The sequence below is a fragment of the Pithys albifrons genome, chromosome 5 (genome assembly GCF_047495875.1).
Source record: "Pithys albifrons albifrons isolate INPA30051 chromosome 5, PitAlb_v1, whole genome shotgun sequence".
NCBI classification, from domain to species: Eukaryota; Metazoa; Chordata; class Aves; order Passeriformes; family Thamnophilidae; genus Pithys; species Pithys albifrons.
Genome location: NC_092462.1, coordinates 49,348,425 through 49,369,614, shown reverse-complemented (window position 1 = coordinate 49,369,614; position 21,190 = coordinate 49,348,425). Strand labels below are relative to the sequence as shown.

General features: G+C 38.7%; 1 protein-coding gene across 2 annotated transcripts in view; it reads left to right on the top strand.

Annotated features, from left to right (window-relative positions):
- The window catches only part of GABRB1 (gamma-aminobutyric acid type A receptor subunit beta1), a 132,205-nt gene extending 111,262 nt beyond the window's left edge, over positions 1-20,943 (top strand). Inside the window, exons 6-11 of one of the 2 annotated variants that reach the window (XR_011697926.1) lie at positions 8,865-9,002; positions 9,112-9,264; positions 10,586-10,836; positions 12,179-12,343; positions 12,789-12,953; positions 13,074-13,462. Coding sequence is in view for 1 of the 2 variants with exons in the window: in XM_071556546.1 (XP_071412647.1) it covers positions 8,865-9,002; positions 9,112-9,264; positions 10,586-10,836; positions 17,869-18,216 (890 nt within the window). In the remaining variant the exon portion in view is untranslated. Of the gene's footprint in view, positions 1-8,864; positions 9,003-9,111; positions 9,265-10,585; positions 10,837-12,178; positions 12,344-12,788; positions 12,954-13,073; positions 13,463-17,868 lie in introns of those variants that run through there. The other variant, XM_071556546.1, reaches the window with a different exon arrangement.
- Positions 20,944-21,190: the final 247 nt, after the last annotated feature.

Here is a 21,190-nt window from a genome sequence, read left to right as displayed (position 1 = left end):
AGACCTGTATTAAGTAATTAAATTTTTAAAGGGTTTTCACTATCTCAGGCAGGAGCACAACCTTGCATAGAAATATAAGATGTATAAGACATGCTGGCATAGGTGAGAAAAACAAAATATCCTGATTCATGTCCAGTCTGTGTCGTGTGGAAAGCAGAAACCCCTGCCTTAAAGAAGAGCAGGTTTTGGCCTGACACATTGAAGCACCAACCAAATGGACCTGGATTTCAAATGCCTTTTTCACATAGTATAACAGCTGTATCTAAAATTGGGTGAGTCTGCCTGGCAACAAAATGAGAGCACTTAGTAGATCTTAATTAGTCAAATGAAATAAGCGCTCAAGGGCAAGATGTGTTTACAATATGAGCAGACAAAACTGTGTACCATGCAGTATTGACTGAACTAAATTAATTGAATGCTAAGCAGCTGGACTTCTGTTGTTAATGTTTACATAATGTGCTTATAAATAGTGTTCCCTTTTTAACTTTGTAAAGCAACTCAAGTCAGAAAAAAACTTCCAGGACTATAGCTCAGACCAGGATAGCCATCTATTGTACAGCAGCTCAGATGAGAAAGAAAGAGGAAGAAACTTGGGGTGAAAAGAGTAATTGTACTTGTAAACTCTACATAAAATGCACTCCTGAGAGCAGTGCAAGTAAATTACCTTAGTCAGGTTCATATGAAGGTGTGGAAGTCCTTTGAATTAGCAAACGAGGTGAAGGACTGCAATACTGGGCTTTCAGGAGAGGTCAGGTCTCTCTCAAACACGTTTAGGTCTCTCATCCTGATACCGGCACTCCTGGCCTGTGCTGCCAGGACTGGAGTAGAAATAATTTGTGGTCTGCATTTTGCTGCTTCTGAAAATGGTTTGATTTTTTTCATCCTCATCAAACCGGGGGGTGGGGGTGGGGGATGAATATAAAAAGAAAGAGGGGCAAGAAAGCAAACAAACCTCTCTAGAAGAGGTCAGGAGCTTTGGTTCAACTTCCTGCAGATTGAGATCCAGCTGGTATCCATTATAAGTGTCCATTCAAAAGGAGAAGAAGAAATGGAGAAAGAGAAAGCTCAAAACAGATTTAGGAAAACCACATCTCAGAATGAAAGTAAGAGAAGATGACTGGGACTTCTGATACTTGCTAGTGGAAAGAAACAAACCCTTGCTAGCTCCCAAGCTCTCAAGAACAGTCTGGTACCAATAGCAAGTGAACTGGGATTCAAGGCAAGGAGACTATTTGGGTTAACCTCCTTATACATAGCTGCTGCTCTAATTACTGTTAACTAGCCTTTAGACAAGAACACATCAGTGAGACTTCATTTACCACTTCAGTGGGTTCAACCCCACAAGAGAAGAGGATCCAGCCAAAGAAGTGAGACACATGAAAGTAATTAAACAAAGAGATCCTCCAGAGATGTAACTACCAATGTAACTAACATGCCATTTAAAAACGTCATGCTTCACAACCACTCTACACAAATATCTAGTCTAGTCAGGACACCTGCTTTGCTAAAAACATTTTAAAAAGCAATATGTCATTGGTGAAAATTTTTAGACAACAGGTCATCAAAATGTCTTAAGTCCAAAGTTAAATCACTGTTACAGCTCACTAAACATTTGCATATAAGAGACTTCTAAGTTTCCAGTGACATTTTAGCCTCTGAGTTACTATGGGCAGGTTGCTTATTACTACACAAAATGTGTGGTCATGAATAGGACTTCCTAATCATGCTCTGATTTACAGGAAACTCAAAGATGTGTAGAGTTGGATGCTCTCAACATCAGGCTAAAAATCATCAGTTCAGTGATGAAAGAAAAGTGCTGTAAAGATGAAAGTAATGAGATGGGCAAATCAGGCTGCAGCAGAACATGTCAGGCCCTTAACTGCTGTACTGTCTCAGATCAAATGTCTATCTCACACATCACTTTGAGAGTGGCCAGCAGTACTGGAACAGAACATAGGATATACATGCTGATATTTTCCTAGTAAACACCTCCAGTGAGTGTTCTGCACATTACATTAAGTCAGAAGTAGTATCATTGTATTTAATAACCTGGATAGATTTTATTCTGTGACTGTATGGGAGCTTATGAACAAGAGTAAACTTCTGACACTCATGTCAGTGAGTGGATACAGTGAGTTCTGCAGTTCATCTGTGTGCTATATTTCCCTTTATTTCTTTCAAACTAGCCACTAGACATATGATTTATTGCTTTCTTGGTCTGGAAGTCTGATGGATTGTAAGTAATCATGTGCTCTTCAAGCTCACTGTGCTAATTTAGGATCTTACAGACTTTCATTCCCTCAGCCACTTTGCCTCCAGGCTAAAGAATTGTGACTCTCAAAGTCCTTTCTTCAATGGAAGCATGCCTGTTCATCATCTCCATGGCCCTTCTTTCTAGCCAACTTAGTACTATTATGCTGGGGAAAGAAAGAAACCTACATATAGTACTCAAGAAATAGCACAACATGAATTGGAATGTATATGCAAATGCAAACAAAGAATTTTGCTTTCCTTTCCTAATAATTCCTTGGTTTGGATTTTTTTATAACTAATGAGGATTAAATGCTTACTAGTGAACACGACACAAAATGAAAATACCAGCATGCCAGGAGATACTCTTGCACAAGAAAAACATACTAGATCAAACATAATAACATTCATTTCTGATTGTGCATTGTATTATATTTATTTTAGGCTCAGAAAGTGCTTTGACATCACTGGCCTAATCCAGTAGAAGGAGCCAAATTAACTGGTAAGGCATTTTCAGTACAGGTTTGACTACTTATCCAGTGTCCTTCAGTGTTTCCTTCTAAGGAGACTATAGCGATTCAGAGAAGTCCTGCAGTATTGGCCATTAAAGAGATATCAGACAAAACCAAACAATTTCTCTCCCAAAGGACTTTCAAGCTTGTATCAAGTCTCATTGTCAAATGAGATTTCAAAAGTTAGAGGGGCAAAAAAGGATCACAAGTAACAATGAACCAGTGTTAAAAGTACTTGCAAATTAAGGCAAGATTCACTCTCTGAACTAGATTAGGATGTTGAAGAGTGACTTTGTGCTGTATTAACATTTATTTTCTGCTTCTAATGGATAGGAAGTGTTGTCTCCAATTTGGATGGAACAGATTGCCCCATACATAACATTTATTTTTATTCAAGAAACTTTCTTAAGTAACTGACAATATGCAGTACTCCATCAGTCTAACCAAGTTTTCATTTGGGTCAGGCTTAATTCTGACTCATATCCTCAGTTAAAATCTGCCATCTGCCTATAGAAAATATTTTTTTCAGTGAAAAAAAACCTTAAAGATGCAAACACCCACTCAAACACAGGTGGCAGGGAGCCTTTTCAGTTCTATCACCTTAATGTTAGCTAGTTACATTGATTTCCAAAACATCTTCAGATCTGTGATGTCCCATTCGCATGTTGGGTTAAGTTGAAATAGTGCACTTACTGTAGGGATCACCTCAGTGGTGTGTAGGGGAAGTACATTATCTTTCTGTTTGAATACAATCATGGGAATAATAACAAGAAAAATACAAGAATACATTTAAGAAATCATTTAGTAAGAAAGACTAAGTTGTTACAAAAGGAATGATCCAGCAGGGATGGAAGAGGGCTGGGCTCCAGTCTCATTTCCTTACACAGGGCCAAAGAATTTGGGGCACGCACAATTGATGTAGTCTTTTGCAAAGCCCTGCTTAGACTGAGATCCTAAGAAAGAGAGTGTTTCAGAGCTGCCTACCTTGGAGAATCAGAAGGAAAAAGAGATGTCTTTGTTGAACTGGTAATGATAGTGGAATTGTTGCCTAAAATCAAGGGAAAACTTTTTGAGACAACATTAGTTTTGCAAAACTAGAAAGCAGTTATTTAATGAGAGTTTTTAGTTTCACAAAGTATAGTGAGATGCACCCTGCCTCCAAGGACAGCCTCAGGTCCTGTCTGTTTCTTCAGGCAGGACCTGAGGCTCTTCATGGGTTGGTCCGGGCCAGGGGGACTGTCACCTCCCAGTGTATAGAGACACACATGCTGCATAGAGGTGCTTACTAATTTTATAACACTACCTAATTACCATAACTGAAGGTTACATCCAACCCAAGAATCGTCCTCCCCCAGAACCTCCCCTAGATCTGCTCCTTGGCACACCTCCTTGGAATTGAGTCAGAAGTCTCAGGACCCCTTACTCCTTCACCATCACCATCTTCACCTCACATTCTCTTCTTTGGAGCTTCTCCAAAGTCTCTGGACCTTCTAATTGCTTTGACTAAAATAGTGTCTTATTTTGGCTATAATATGTACTGCTACTCTAGTCTTGGTACATATGTTCCAGGCATGGTGTTCCAGTTACTATCTTACCCTTTACACAGTGATTCAGGAATATGACACAAAGGTAGAAACTGCTAGTTGCTACATCAGATATGAGAAGCTGTACAGCTATATAAAAATTTTAAAATATACAAATGTATAAAAATATATACCTGAATATACAAATATATAAAATATATACATATATATACAAAGTCCTAAGGCTTCAGAACCATGACCTTTATTTGTTAATGTTAATGTATCCCAGAGATATTTTGAGATGGTAAGTGCTGCAGTGGAAAATAAAACAGGCTAGTGACATCCAATACACTGTTAATCTCAGCTATATCACAATGTCAGCAACATTTCTAAAATATTTTTTTTCTGTGAACAGCAAGATTTATACATAACCTATTGCTTGCTCTGTGTGTATCTAGTTACATTTTAGATCTGTGGTGCTTCTGACCAAGTGTTCCCACTTAAACTCTCAGCTACTGCTCTAGAAGTTAAAAAAAAAAAAAAAGGAAAAAGAAAACAGTGTTGGCACATCACGGTCTGTATTTTCATTTCTAGACAGTATTTTCTAGTAAGCAGAAGTTTCATATCTTGAGGTGGGAAATTAAGTATTTTTCAATGATTTTGATGATGGAAAAGAATCTAGTAAGCAAACAAAGGCTTAAATAGATCAAATATTTTTCATGCGGCATTTATTAATTTAAAAAAATAGCGATCACTAATTATTAAGGTCAACAAAAATCAGAATTCCTGGGAAAACAGTCTGATGACGTGAGTTAGACTGCCAGGGACGCCAGCCCAGTAATTAGGCCGTGTTTGCTCCGGCTCTGCGGTCCGATGTGTTTCACATTCCGGCGGTCCTGCAGTGGCGGCGCTGCCGGAGCGGCCGCGGAGCGCGGGCGCCCCCCCGAGGCCGCGAGGCGCGTTACCCACCCCGCTCGCCGTCTGCCGCGCTCTGCCACGCTCCGGGAAACAACCCCGGACTTGTGCAGGTAGAGTTGCAACCGCTCTTTGACAGCTATTGTGAACATAATTGAAATATTTCAGGTTCGCGATATCTGACTCTTATGAAATTTGTGTTCACACATCCTTGTCCAGTTGCGAGTGCTGCTCTCTGTGTCACAAAAGCAGAGGCATTCCTTTAAATTGGTGACATGGATACATATGCAGAGGGAAACGGATTACATGGAAAAAGAGCTGCCGAGGGAGTACCTGGGCAGTACAGATAAGTTCAGTGAACAAATCAGCATTAACACTGTCTACTGCACAAGCAAGACCCACTTTTCCTATCACTGAAATAGCTTTTCTTCCATTGTAAATGCCAAAGCATTTGCTGCCCGAAATGAGGGTTTGTCATTGCCTGCTAGCCAAAAGTCAGCACTGCTCTACACTTAAAGGTTTCTTAATTTGCATCACTACAGCTCCTCTCTTGAAGGCAGGGTCCTCTTCAAAAAGAATGAGTGATCTGTCCTCTGCTACCTCTGTTCAGAGTTGAGATCGATTCCTGTCTTTAAACTGCAGCCAATTCTCTTCCTCTCAAGTGTGCTAGTTTGGAAAGAAAATAGTCATGTCAACGCCTATGGAACATGAGAGCCTCCAAGCCCTGCGCCTGTGAGCCATTGTCAATTGTGAAAGCAGTGCCTCTCGCACACCTACAACAATGCACAAAGCACATAATGAAGGCATCGCACAGCAACAGTCCTATCACGTCAGGGAATGAACTGCTCAGGGAGAGTTTACACCTTGTTAGTGTCTAGCAGAGTTATTACAATGACTGCCAAGGTAATAATGAATGTATTGAGGTTCGTTCTACATAAAACCATGGGAAGACATTCCTGCTCAATTATTCTTGTAAAAAGACAGCTAACAAACATGAATGCTCCTGATTGAAAAACATCACTATCCCTTTCTCATAATTTTCTCGTTTTAAATGGAGCAATTCAAGGAAGAAATCAGTATATTTTGAAATAGCAGTAGCTTACACTAGATCCAATTTTTTATATATTTGTAAGTCTCTTTGGAGTTTTTAAAGGTTAAAAAAATGGTGTGCCATGGTCAAGCAATGATGGCTTGTCACCAGTTGATATCTTTCACACAAGGTTCTTGCTTTTCGTCAGCTGATTCTATTACCTACTAGTTATACTTTTCATTTAGTAGCCAAAGTCATAGAAACCTTTCCAAGACTAGTGAAATGCACATTTCTCTAAATTACAAAACTCCTCTTATTGTGAAGATCCAGCATCACCACACAATGTACCAATAACATGGTGCCATCCTTTTGTAGGAGGCTGTGTTTATTCTCTTTTTGAAACATGCCCTATGATATCCCAGGTGTTTATTTGGTACCATTGTGAGTTTTAACAGCTACATTAATTCATCTTTTGAGGAAGGGACTTTTAGCTGCAATAAGGTGCCCAAAATATTCCCTCTTTCATCAAAAAGTCAGAGAAACTGCAGAGAGGTTGGCAGAGGCTGCCTGTGGAGGCTACATATAAAGTCAGGAGTTGCTGAGGATGGGAGACAGCTCCCCATTCTGCCCTGGGTTCCAGCATGAAGTGGCACAATGGGAGCAAATTTGAAGGGTGGGGTGTGAAATGGGCCCTAGGTGATGATGACACAGAACAGAAGACTCAGGTTCCCTGTTTTTTTTCAAACCCTGAGCCAGAATTCAGGATTCCTGCACCTAAACCTTCACCTGAGACTTTGCAGCAAGTACCTGTGTAACATCTAGGTAGTGACGCCCCTTTTGTTCTTTATTCTTTCCCTTAAGGACAAAGGATGAATATTACCTCATGTGGGACATCTGTGTGGTATGAAACCTACATATACCCTTTGAGTATGAGATGACAGTTCCAGTTTCCTCTGTCTTGCACCATCTTTTCTGAAAAGGGAAATCATTCTAGAGCAATTTTATATAATACAGATTTGCAAGAAGATGAAGTAAACACTTCCCTGCCAGTCTTGGTCTCAGCCTTTTAAACAGTCTTGGCAGTCTTCATTCCCCCTTTCAGTCATTCTGTATCACACCCTATATGTGGCTCATGTCAGCCTTTAAAGCAGCTACTGAAGTCCCACTACCAAGGAGCTACTTTGACTTTTTGCAGTGAAAAGGATGAAAACCAGCCATACAGAGCTCTGTGACACAGACCTAGGATGGTTCATTAAAAAAATAAAAGAATTAGTATAAGCAATGAAAAGCACCATTTTAAGTTAACAGCAGCAATCCATATCACATAGGTTAGTATAGTTTTCAGAGCAATTCAGATACTTAGAAAATCATGGCTCTGAACAGTTCACAATAAAATATGTGAACATTTAACCTTGTTCAGCCCATCACTGTGTGTTTGCAGCAAAAGATAGCAGCAGTTCAGTAACTGCAGACTTTCCAAGCAGTCTCTGGAGCCTAGCAGCAAGTTATGAGAGCTTCTCAGATTGTCATCAGGGAAACCATGAATCCGTTCTGCATGTGGTCAGCCTCCCAGAGATGAGGTTATTGCCAGGCACCATCATAAGAAAAGACATCTCAAGACTAATTTCCCTAGCTAGATATTGCATTACTGGTCCATATGAAAGGATAGGTTCCTACTTTTGTAGAGGCTTCTGATGCTACGGTTGGTTCAGTGGCAAAACTGCTGTCAAGTTTTCTAAAGCTTTGAGTTCAAACATGCTTTTATTTGATCTCTGTTATATGATTTAAACCTGATTAAATCTAACACCTGAAGGAAAACTTTAAAAATAGATGAGATGTTGTTCTCTCCTTTGGTAGATATATAGAGAAATTAGAAAAATGCAATAAAGCGGAACCGGTTTAAGTATTAGTTCAAAAATGTTGTCAATTGCAAGACTTTTTGAAACTCAGTCACTTTTTAGTCCAATCAAAATATTTCTGAAAATGATAACAATAATGTTAACATTCCCAGTGTTAGAATGGCAAATTAATTTTTAATTAAATTATAAATAATCAAGATCACTGGTAAAAAGAAACAGAAGAAAGGTGCTCATTTTGAAGTAAAAAAGAAACAGTTCTGTAATAACAGAAGATCAAAGTTGACATTGTCTAATTAAAATATAAAATGCTTCATGAATATCAAAGTGTTACCTTCAGCTGTGACAGACATTGTCAGGTAATATTACAGACACCTTAATTCTTCTAGAATCATCTCTGCCTCCACTGGCTCCCAACTCTGTATTTTGCCACAGCCTGTATAGGAAATAAAATGAAAAACAGTTTTGCTGATGTTGTATCAGTCTATTGGCAGACTGAGCAACTCAAGCCTCAATGAAAAATGGTTGCAGTAGAGCTAGCTAAAAAATTGTCTTTAATCTTTAATTCTGCCCTGGTTTTCTGTCTTCTCCCTTTCTACACCTAGAAGCTTCCCCAGGGTACAGAGGAGGCCACCTGGCTTCTATGTAACAGGAATGTCACACAAGAGAAGGCTGAATTCCTGATTAATGTCAGCTCCTTCCACTTGAACCACAACTATTTAAGGAAAATAGTGAAACAAAAAGAAAAGTCAAAAATCAAATTTTGCCTCTGTTTCAGATGGATACACTACTGATGATATTGAATTTTACTGGAATGGAGGAGAGTCAGCAGTAACAGGTGTTAATAACATTGAGCTCCCACAATTTTCTATCATTGATTACAAGATGGTATCAAAGAGAGTGGAATTTACAACAGGTAAGCACTGGCCCATTAAAAAAAAAAACTGTCCTCTCTTTCCCAACCCAGAAATATCAGTGTGTAACTTTTGTTAGGCATTACTCATTATATACCTTCTTTCTTTCAGGAGCATATCCTCGATTATCACTTAGCTTTCGTCTTAAAAGAAATATTGGATACTTCATTTTGCAAACCTATATGCCTTCCACGCTAATCACAATTCTCTCATGGGTATCTTTTTGGATCAATTATGATGCCTCTGCAGCCAGAGTTGCTCTAGGTAACTTCTTCTCAAAATGACTGAACTACATAGATACTTGTTGCCATTAAATATAGTGTCACCAATTCCATGCTAGTGATTGCAGTATAATTAATGGTGATCTTACATATATACAAGGTAGGACCTTTGTTGTCAGGATGACAGGCAGGTGTCACCTTGCCTAAATCTGAAGCTCTTGCTCTACAGTTAGTTTGGAATCCTGACTGATTTCCAATTGTCATAATGGTCTTTGACCAAAAGTATCTTGCTTCCAAACTGAAGTGCAAAAGTGTGATTTAGATGTCTAAGGGTATCTACACTGTGCTTCATGAACAGTCCATGGAAATGTTAAAAAGTGTCCTCTCAGGCCAGGTGTGTGACTGGAATGCATACACAAGATCCTACTGACATCAGCGGAGATATACCAGCTTACACCAAATAAGTCTGTTTTACCTACAGAGTCCATTCTTTGCCATACCATGTTCCTTCCTACAACTTTCCGTAAGAACCAAGGTCCTCTGCCACCATCTGTGCTTGAAGGCAGATATGTTTTTCAAATCTAATGCCAGAAAGCCATCTTGTACCTCTCTGTAAATTCTACTGATTACCTGTGCCTACAGCTATTACCTACATGAATCAATGATTAAAGCAGACTAAAAATAATTTTGTCCACCTAAAATAAAACACACATATCAGACAAAAAATCAGTGACCCAACCAAAAAAATGAACAAACATGCAGTGGAGGATAACAATGAGATGGAAAGGCTTTACTTGGAAGCACCTATTTAACAGGAAAAGCTGTTTTGGTACGAACACTTTCTCTTCATCAAAGACCATCACTTTACCATAAGGCTTCCCTTTCTCCTTTCAATCCTGTTTCCAATCAAAAGCTTGGTATTTATTCCAGATCCCCAGATCAATGCAGGTCACCCTATGGGATCAAGCAGGGCTACCACTGTAAATAAAGTGAGAAGCATTTCTTTATGTAGAAAGAACAGCAATCAACTCTTTGCTATCCAGGTCAGCTAACACCACATTCCCTGGCCAAGCTGTTGTGAAAATTTAAGACAAGATGTACCAAGACAGCCTTGGCTTTTGAAAGTTATTGCATTCACCCTCCATTGCATGGGAGGCCAAGGAAGGTGCTATCAGCAGACCTGTGAGGAGTTCTTCCTTTCCAGTCCTGCAAAATGCACTCCCTTGGCTGTTAAGAACCTGATCATATAATTAAGCCCATCTGCATGAGAAGTGCATGGTAGCATGCAATGCTGCCATTATGCCTTTCATGCTCAAATCTCTTTCCATGTCTTTTTAGTCAATGTCTTTCTATTATTTTTACAGGAATCACAACTGTGCTGACCATGACCACCATTAGCACCCACCTCAGGGAGACTTTGCCAAAGATTCCCTATGTCAAGGCAATAGATATTTACCTGATGGGATGCTTTGTGTTTGTGTTCCTGGCCTTGCTGGAATATGCCTTTGTAAACTACATATTCTTTGGGAAAGGACCTCAACGTCAAAAAAAGTCAGCAGGCAGGGCAGGACATTCTACAGGCGAGAGGAGCAGACTGGAAACAAATAGAGTCCAGGTAAAACACTCAAGCTAACTTTTCAAACATTATTTCTACTGTGAAAATGTCGATGTATATGATGATAGAGATAAATGCAGATGGAACACATGTGCAAAAGCATTTAAGATTGCCTAGAGAAAAATGTTATTTTAAGCAGATTAGAGAAATATATGGTCTGTTCCACCTTTAACTGAAAACAGAATAAGAAATTACATAAAATGCAAATGAATATTCAGGACACATTTCTTTGCAGCAGAGAAGAAATACAAGAGGTACAAGGAAGTTAAATATTTACCACTTCAGCTGTATATAGCTTTGCTATAAAAGGTAGTATAGAAGAAAGGTTTATAATAAAGTTCTTTTTTACATAGAGAAACTTCACCAAAAATAAAAAGCAAAGACAGGCTCTGTTGCTTCAGTGAGCCCTGAATGAAGCCCATACCACTGAGCTTCCAGGAACACAAAGATGCTGCTGTTAGGTTACAACAGCATTCACAGATGTCAGGATTTTTCTTCAGCCAAATTCAAGCAGACCTCAAGTGTCCTCTCCTTAAAAAAACAGGAAAAACTCCAGAAAGTATTACTATGGACATTTTTTTTTAACAGAGACGAGTTCAATTTTGCAATACATCACCAAGCACTTGTGAACTTCTGTTCACTTGTTTCACATCTTCCCAGTTTTTCACAGATAAACCCTTTGAAGCCTCAAGTGTGTCTGGCTCTGGCTCAGAGCAAAATACATATCCTAATGAGCCAAAAATGTTCTTCTTTCTCTGATTTTCTTACAATATATTACATCCAAGTAGTAATGAGACCTTACCAGGCTGTCCTATAAATTTCTGTACTGTTGTGGCCTGAGGTGATAACATTTGGACAAAACTGTATTTGAGCCCTCTGTTCAGCTTGAAGAATGAGACCAACACATAGAACTCTAACAGGTAAGACTTTATCTTGATGGATGGTTCCAATTTCACATACATATCAGGAAGTGCATTTCAGAAACTCTGTGATATCTTATTGGTTCTAAAGTTGTGTGTGTGATGTCCTAGCAGCCACACCACTACAGCTAAGCATCATTAACAAAGCCATCATATCCTCAGTCTCAAGGAACTCGTGAGCCCATTAAAAGTCCTTGCTTGTATTTGCCTCCTGTCCCATTGTGTAGGAGATGCTTATTACAAAGGGGCACAATTTCAATTCAGGCAATCCGCAGTCTCCAAGGTCCCGCAAAGTACTGTCTTCCACAGAGCAGAGGAGATAAGCCACCCTGTTACAGATTGCTGTGTGCAGACACTGTCTATTCATTTCTGTGGTAAATAAGGAAGGAAAAAACCTAACAAAACTCACAAACTCTGATCAGCCACCTCAACAGCTCCTGAGATAACCCAACCTATGTGAAAAGCATAACAGCAATGATTCAGGATGAAGAGGGAATCAATGCTTCTTCAGAAGTCAGCCTTGGTATATGGGACCCAGTGCACTGAACTGAGTAAAGGAAAAGAAAATGTAAAGAATAAGAGTGCAGGTAAGTTCTTTTTCCTACATCTTTGAAGAGTTTGTTTAACTAACAAAAAGCTCTTGTCTAAATGTTATGCGGCAAAGATTAAACTGAAACTGATACTCAGAATGGAATGGCAAGTTTTTAGAGAACAACATGCGTAACCTGCATTTTCCTGACAGAAAAAGAAGGCGTATATGCTTTGTACCAGGATTTTTAAGTGCTCACACTTCAGACAGCAATTCCATTCTGAGGCTGAGAATGCTTTAAGTGAACAGACTGCTTTCTGCTTGTACAATGCAGGTTTGAGATCTTAGATACATATATATATACACACATACATGTAAACACACACATGTGCATGAGTATTGATTTTATATCCCACACATGGATGTGGGACGTCATCATAAACATTCATTTTACTCAGCATAGATATGCTGATGTCCAGTGGTTGTATTTCTGTCTTTGGCAGGAAGAATGTACATGACCGGAGCAGTGGGACACAGTAAGGTTACTTGACCGCTAGTGAAAACACCTCCCAGCCCCTCTCCATTGTGTTTTGACATTTTTCACTGCTATTATGCTGTCTGTACCACAGCAGGAGAAAGTTTTTTTGGAGCATAAAACAAGTACAACTGTAAGTATATATAGCTATAGGATGATTTTTTCCCTTTTGCTCTTGACCCACACCACTTATCCATACAGGGACCTCTAACCAATAGACGATATGTAACTGTGCTTCATCTCTTTGTGCCAGGTGAAGATATTAACCATTCCCTTGTGACATACAACTCCCATGACTAAAAAGAGTTCAAATTCCTACATCAGATAACAAAAGCATTAGATGTGTGAGCAACATTCAGCAAAGTGACCATGATATTAACAGTATGGAAAAGACCAGATGAAAAATGAAACTGAACTGCTGTTTCCTATGTGGCTGCTCCTTGCTCTACAGACTGAAGAAGATGGAAACAGTGTCTCTCCAGTTTCACAATTTATGCCATTTTAATTTCTAATATACAAAAAATAATAATTTGTAGTAAACAATCTTTTTGTTTCTCTGAATAAAGCATAAAGACAGTTTATATGTCGTGGTTCATTTCTTGAAGCTAGGTGTCATTGAGGAGACCACTGTAATTATGGATAAATAGGATGAACCACCCAACAAGAAAATATTTAGACAGTCCATGCATGCAACTGCTTCTGTTTCCACAGACAACAATAGTGTGAATAATCCTTACACAGAAAATATCTCTTAAGTATGAGAAAAAGGTATAATGCAATCATAATATGAAGGGGAAAGGGACTGAGCCATTGAAAGGTTCATAAATGACAACACAAGGCAAGTGATAAATGGTCTCGCTTCCCAGGTCTGCACAGCATCACACCTTCCTTTCAAACCTCCTGTGAACCACAAAACATCCGGAATAGAAAGCCAGAAAACAGCCAAAGGTTCTGAGGAAAACCTTATTTTCCAATACAGTGGCTACTGGAAGGGAAGTGCATAACCACAAAATAGCTCAAATGCCAAGTAAATCCCCACCTGAATAAGTATAGCCCTGCTGAGCATAACCTGTTTCTTTGCAGATCAGATTGTGATAACACTACTGCATTTGTTCCAACAAGACAGCTTGTATGAGTAACATGGCCCTGAATCTTTCATTTTAAGAGGAAGATGGGTTTGTATTGAGTTAAAACAGAAGCTCTTACCTTTTATCTCCCAACAGTTAAGGTTAAAAAAAAAAAGGTAGGTAAAAACACAGTTCAGACAGCATTAAGCATTTGAGAGCCGTTCTCTGTCAAGGAATGCCAACATGCTATTCCCCTAGAGCTGACTGACTACTTTTATTGTGTTCAACACAGGACTGTTGTTTTGAGTTGTTTTCTTTTTATTACTTTCCTGTTTTACACTTACAATATCATTTGATGGTCCTAAGCAGAAAACTCATTTTCTAAGTAAACACACATGCACAATTACTACTTTTTTATGATGTTTTCTAAGCATACATCATACACTTATGAAAATTCATATATATGTACCTGTGCTGATTTAGGTTTTAGATAGTTCCACTGCAAATGAAAAATTAAAAATCTATACCCAGTGTAGATACACTCTCAATACAGGTACAAATGCTCTTACAAGAAGTATCACCACATACAAAGACCTGAAGAATATTTAAACTTTGATAACTACACCAGATGACTAACACATCAGCTTTAGATGCTTTGACATCTTCCTCAAATATTCTTTCTTATATGTTCAAGACAAAAAAAGATAGCAATTCTTCAGCTTTCTGCAACTTTAGGCAAGATCTATGCATTGTACAAACCGAAGTGTTCATGCAAAGGCACATTTAGGCTCAGAGTACCTGTTAAGCAAGAAATCTTGTTTACATCTGAGCAACGACCAGTTCATATAAAACAATTTAGGGCATTCCAGTTAAAGAACAACAAAGTGGTATTTGAAACAATAAATGCATTATTTTTGAGCAAGGAAAAAATACTCTGAGCTTGATACGCCTCATCCTTCCTCCACAAGCAAGCAGCAACCCAGCTACTGAGTACACAGAGCCTTGTCCCTTCTATCCCCATTTTTTGTCATGCCATCCAATGCAAATATGTCAATATGTTAAATATGCAGTACCTATCTGATGTGCGGAAAGAGCCTCTTCACTGAGGCATGGAATGAGTCAAAGGCTGCACTTTCTGATATGCAGCCTTCCTCCAGCACAAGAGAAAGCCCCAGATAATCTTATATTAAGTAAGGAAGACAAGATTTTAAGACAGAAAATTGGCAGTTTTTACTGTGCACATATTTGCTGTTAATTAATTCTAAAATAACAATAGACAAAAGTAGTAACAAGTCTCTTTTGGGGATCCCTTAACAATTTGTACATTTTCCAAATTCCTACAGGAATTTGTGGAATTTCTAATGCTCAATAACAAAATCTTGGCTGCACAAGTTTTAAGAATCCTTTAGAGTGAACTTCACTATATTCTGAAAGGGTTTTTAATTACGTAGAAAATAAACTATTTCCCACAAGCTTCATGTTACACAGAGAATTTGACCAGGTACATAAGAAGAGCTTTTATACTTCCTTGAGCTAATTTAGTCAAGAGCAGTGTAAGGCCCTTTGCTCTGAATTACAAAGACTTCAATTCAAAGACTAAATTGCTTCACAATATATACAAATCACCTCATCTAAAATGGTTTAAATGAAACTCATTTTAAAAATAACAGCTTTATTCAGAACACTTAGAGCAGGAATTCAGATGCTGCTTGCCTCATAATAAACTGTCAGGGCATTTTAGTTTAAGAAAGATCCCTGTGAATCACTTCAGATTGTAAGCCATTATGAGTTGTCTTCACAAAAGAGAAGTCAAGGATGCTTGCATTACTGCATTACTGTTACTACTATTATAAGACTAAGGTGAATTAGCTTACACTTTAGATTATGTAATCAAAGACAGCTCAAAGAGCTACTTCATAAAAAAAGAAAGAAGCAAATGTTGACTATCAAAACTTCTGAGAATTAAAAAAAATAACAAAATCTCTTTTTAAACAGGAACAACTCTGATGAAATTGGTTTTTTCCACAGAAAACATGCCAGATCCTTGGAGTAATGAATAGTCCCATAGTTATGGCAGTCCTCTGGAGAACAGGAAACCCTAGCTTAAATCTTCCTTCTGCTTAAATTTGAAGACTTGACCTAAAAAGTATAAACTGGGTAGCCCGTATCTCAAGCAAATAGTGGAAACACCATGCTGATCTGTGACAAGCTGGCCTCTCTAACTCAGAATATGTGAGCTTTTCCTACCAAAACAGTGGTGGGAACTGGGATGTTCCCACTGAATGCTCATTTCAGCACATACAGAATCAGTTACCAACCAGGCAAGTGCATTTTCAATCTGTGCTGATTTATTACTCCATTTAGAACACTTTTTTACCCTATAGCTCTCTTTGGTGGCCTTTGTACAAATATCCCCTTCACTGCTTTGTTTTCAGTTAGTAGGTGCTTAATGCACAGTGCAAATACATCAGCAGCCATCACGTAAAGATTTCTCTTGGCAATGGGAAGGAACATCTTCCATATTTCCAGGTGGAAACAAGTCTTTGTCTGACTGCCAGCTTTCCTCCGCGGCAACCCCCAGACTGGATTTCCCTGTGTGTTTTGCTTGGAGATTTTTCTTGAACATACTTCAAATCTGCTGTAGAGTATTATATAATTTCCTAGCTCTGCTGTGTCTTACTAAGAATTTAAAGCTTAAAGTGCAAACAAAGCATTGCATATCACTGGTGCTTCATAACACTAGATATTGTCTATAATTAATATCTTATTCCTTGATACAAAGGCATCCACAGACATCATCTAGATTGTAATATATTTGGGGTAGGGCCAACACCACAGTTTCCAATATCAATTTTAATATTCAAGCCTCAAGGGAAACTCTTTGAAGTTTTGTTTAAGAGGCCTGTGTTCTCATGTGTATTTCCCTCCTATGAGCCACAGTGGATGTTTAAGTATCTGTGAATTTGAAAGACATAGGAAGTCTTTACGAAGAAGTCAGAAATCATCTCGGAAACACAAAAAACTTTTCAAAAGAGGTTTTGCTACAAACAGGTACAAAACTAAAGATTTGTGAAAAGGTGAACACTTTGTAGCAATGCAGCCATTCATGGCTGATTATATTCCTAAGAAAGACGATGATAGGAACATATATTTTATATATATATATATATATATATATATATATATATATATATATATGTATATATGTTTTTTATATATATATGTATATATATAAAACATATTGTTCCAGACAGGTACATAGTGGTTGCAGTTTCCACTTCTTTGCTGAGGTAGTTAAAACAGTGCCCTGACTAACTAACAGCACAAATAAAAGCAAGTGACAAACATACTTGAAACAACTGCTTCTGGTACCACATATAAAAATGCAACTGAATGTAAGGTTTCATTGAGTAAAATGGATTATGACAAGGCACATGAGCAAGTTAATGGTATGCTATGATTTCCATCTCTGCAATATAGTAATTGTTCAAAATCAATTTCCATCATGAATATTTTACATCATTGTACCTAAGTGTGCTCTTCATATCATGAATCCATTGTTACAAAACTTTCTGAAACTAACTTTCAGCACTTTTTAAATGGGCAGAGACAGCAATACTTCCTTTTCACCTTGTGTATGTGAAACTTTCAAGTGCCCAGTCACCAGATACTAAAAATCAGTATTTCATAAAGACCATGATGCAAGTTAAAGATAAAATTTGAATAGTCTTACTTTGCGGAAGAATTACAAGGTCCCAGACCAAAAAGCCAGGTCAATATGGAAGGTACGTAGGTGTTTATTAGCTAATTTCACAATAGTCAGGAAAGTGTATTCAGTATCTTTTAATTTTTGTGAACACCATACCAGACATGACTGTCACTGAAGCCCCAGGACCTGGCAGTGGAGCCAGAACATCCATCTGGGAAACAACTGAGGCTGGCTGAGGAACTTGTCTAATCCGCATTCCTTCCTTGACACAGGTTGATCCCCATGGAAATATGCTTCTCAGACAACTTGAAATACGAAATGACGTCAGCAGCTCAGATGTGTTCACGAGCCTCCATGACCCCCGAGCCACCACGTACACATATGACAGTGCCAACTTGCAGTACCGAAGAGCCACTTCCAGCAGAGACCTCTACAACAGGAGTGGTCTGGACAGGCCCAGGCTTCATAAAAAAGGACACTTACGGAGGAGGGCATCCCAGATCAAAGTCAAAATCCCTGATTTGACTGATGTTAACTTGATAGACAAGTGGTCCAGAATGGTCTTTCCCATCACATTTATTCTTTTCAATGTTGTTTACTGGCTTTATTATGTCCACTAATTTATACAATAATGTTATCACAGACTAAATTAGACTAGTTTCTTTTCCTTCTCAGTTTTGTTAACTCTGAAGAACTACAATAGCTATAATGTTACATGTTCAATATAAGATACCCAGCCATGGAACACTTCTATATTTAAGCTTTCAAAAAAACCCCAACGAAACCCAACCCAAATCCAGCCTTATAACATTCAGATGAGAATACCACAGATCTGCTCTCAAAGACCATCTTCAGCAAAAGCACTATACCTTGATTTTTACTAAGTTCATGCATCATGCATGACCTTTATGTACCCACTTTAATATTTTTTTTAAGTGGCATAAAAATTAGTTCCACTGTATTCATTATCACATATTGGCAGCCCACAGCAGCATGCTGCCAAACAACACAGTAAAACAACTCAAAGTAGTATCTATGTCACTGTCTTTCAGCATTTAGAGTGTAGAGAAATTCGAATAGCAGTTTGAAGGATTATAACTATTACACCATGTGTCATTTCAAACTTAATAGTTATACTGGGAAGGATTTCCATAGAATGTATGAGAAGGATCACTCAAGGAGGTCAAATAACATTTTCAGAGAAGCAAGGATCTTAAAAAGAAAGAAAGGGGTAGCAGAGAGAAATCCCACTGAATTTCCAAGCAAGGAATCGGCTGATTTGATCTAGCTGGAATTTGGTTACTTCCACAGGTAATGAAATTGAAATTTATGAGAAAAGCTGTGCCATATGCAATTTTGTAATAAAAAGCAGAAAATGAACACATGTTCTTTCCTGGAGGCAACTCCGAGAAGTGGACCAGGCCAAGACTTTTCTTGACTCACCGGTCTCCTGTGGCTGGGAATTGCAACATTCTCCAAAAAGTTACACACAGAATCACACTGAATATTCTGAAGGAACCCACACGGATCATCAAGTCGAACTCCTAAGTGAATGGTCCATACAGGGATCAAAACTGCAACCTTGGTGTTATTAGAACCATGTGCAACAGGGAAATCAAACCCCAAAATAATTTAGCAGATGTCTGTAAACTGAGGAGATTTCTGCATATAGTTTCCTACAGATTTCCTTACTCCACCAAGGATCAAGAGACGTGTCTGAGTCTTATAGCACATGGGCAATGTTGGGTGGACTTCTCCTGAGGAAGTGCCTCTTCTCACCTGGCTGCTTTTCACCTGACAGAACCAACTCCAGCTGAGAAGTCATAGGCAAAGTTCTACCATGGTCCATGCAACTGAGAAGCAATAGGTCAGTCATCTTCTATGTGTACCAAATCCATTTCCCTTCTCTATTGCCAGTTGTTTCCCAACACCGTTTACACCTTGTATGCCTATCCTCACCCTGAAGCAACTTCAAATAATTTTTAAACAAGAATCCCACATGGGATGATTAGATTAATTTTTTAGTCAAATTTAAGCAATGTTCAGATCAAGAATATTTGAATGTAAACTAACTACATTATTTTGGTATTGTAAAATAAATAATAAAGAGAACATATGGAAGTCTTCTGTGTTAAGCAAAAACTTTCCAGACATGAACTTTCCATAAGTGCAAAACATGGCCCCAGGAGGGAGACAGCAGTAGGGCCATATGTACTGTCCATTTCTACAGATACCCTATTAGTTTTGAATTCAGTGAGCTGGCACCAGACTTGGCAAACAGAGTAAGTCCATGAGCCAGTGAATTTGCCTGCTTTGTAGTTACACACAAAAATAATTTCAAAGAAAGTAATACATTCTGCAGATTTGTAGTGTAAAATACTCTATGAAAAACAACTGTCAGTGACCCAGGTCTTTCAATTACCTGATTTCCCAAAGATAGTCACAAGACAGACCACGGGATAGTAAAAGCAAAGATCAGATTTACTGGTCAGCAGAATCTTTTCTTGTGGGCTTCTGACATATGCATACACATTTTTCTAGTTCATGGATCAACCAGCTACTTCACAAAACAGATTATAGGCATAGGGACTACAAGCAGTTACGTTCTACTGTTTCAAGGGGAAAAAAAAGTATGGAGGAGAGTAAAAGCCATTAACAAAACAAGAGCGGTGCAAATACAAAACTCCTCAAGAACAGCATGTCCCGAAATAGGACGATCCACCCCTATGCACCAGGTGACCTTTAATACATGCCAATGATACAAATGCCAGCCCTGCAGCCCATTTTGAGTGGCACCCACCAAGGCCTGTCTGCACTGAAAGCAGGAAGCCATGATCTTGAGTCAGGAAACCCCTGCCTGCTCTCGGCAGTTTGGTGGCAGAGACTGGTAACACCACCACACACTGAGGCAACAGACACTAACTGTAGGTACAACTACCTTTAGAAAAAAAAAAAAGAAAAAGAAAACATTTCTCACTTGAGAGCAACAGCTTGGCAGCAAGGAAAAGTCAGTGGTTTATTAGAGGCACGGGATGGAAAAATGAGTCTGTTTATGGGTTACTCATGTACATTGCCATCTGGAGCTAGAAATTAGTGAGTCCAAAAGAAACACAGTCTCTTCCCATCAATAGGTTGGAGTAATTTGGCTGGCTTTGCACGAAACAGATGAATAATGCTGTAATGCTAAGCTCCCTCATAGTTCTCCCTCAGTAGTTAGTTTCCTTGCCCTTAGGAAGCAGCCTTCAAGATCAGCATAGATAAGGTTCTATTGTTAATTAGGTTTCAGCTAAACCCCCATGCAGGTTGTGCAGTATTTTCAACATAACATGTATATTTTTACAACATTACATTGCTTTATGCTACCACTGAACAGAATGGAGGTGGCCATTTCAGTTATCTGCTGATTCACCTTGTTCACCCTGACAGATGTTCCATCCCCTTTTACTGCAAGTGGAGGATTTCTTGAGATAAATCATGAGGAAAGTCACACAGGGCTGGGGTCCATGTTCCACCAGCTGCTTCTGTTTCCCATCACTGATGAACCTCTGCCTATTCCTATGAATTTTCACATACTGAGGATGCACTGCTAACACT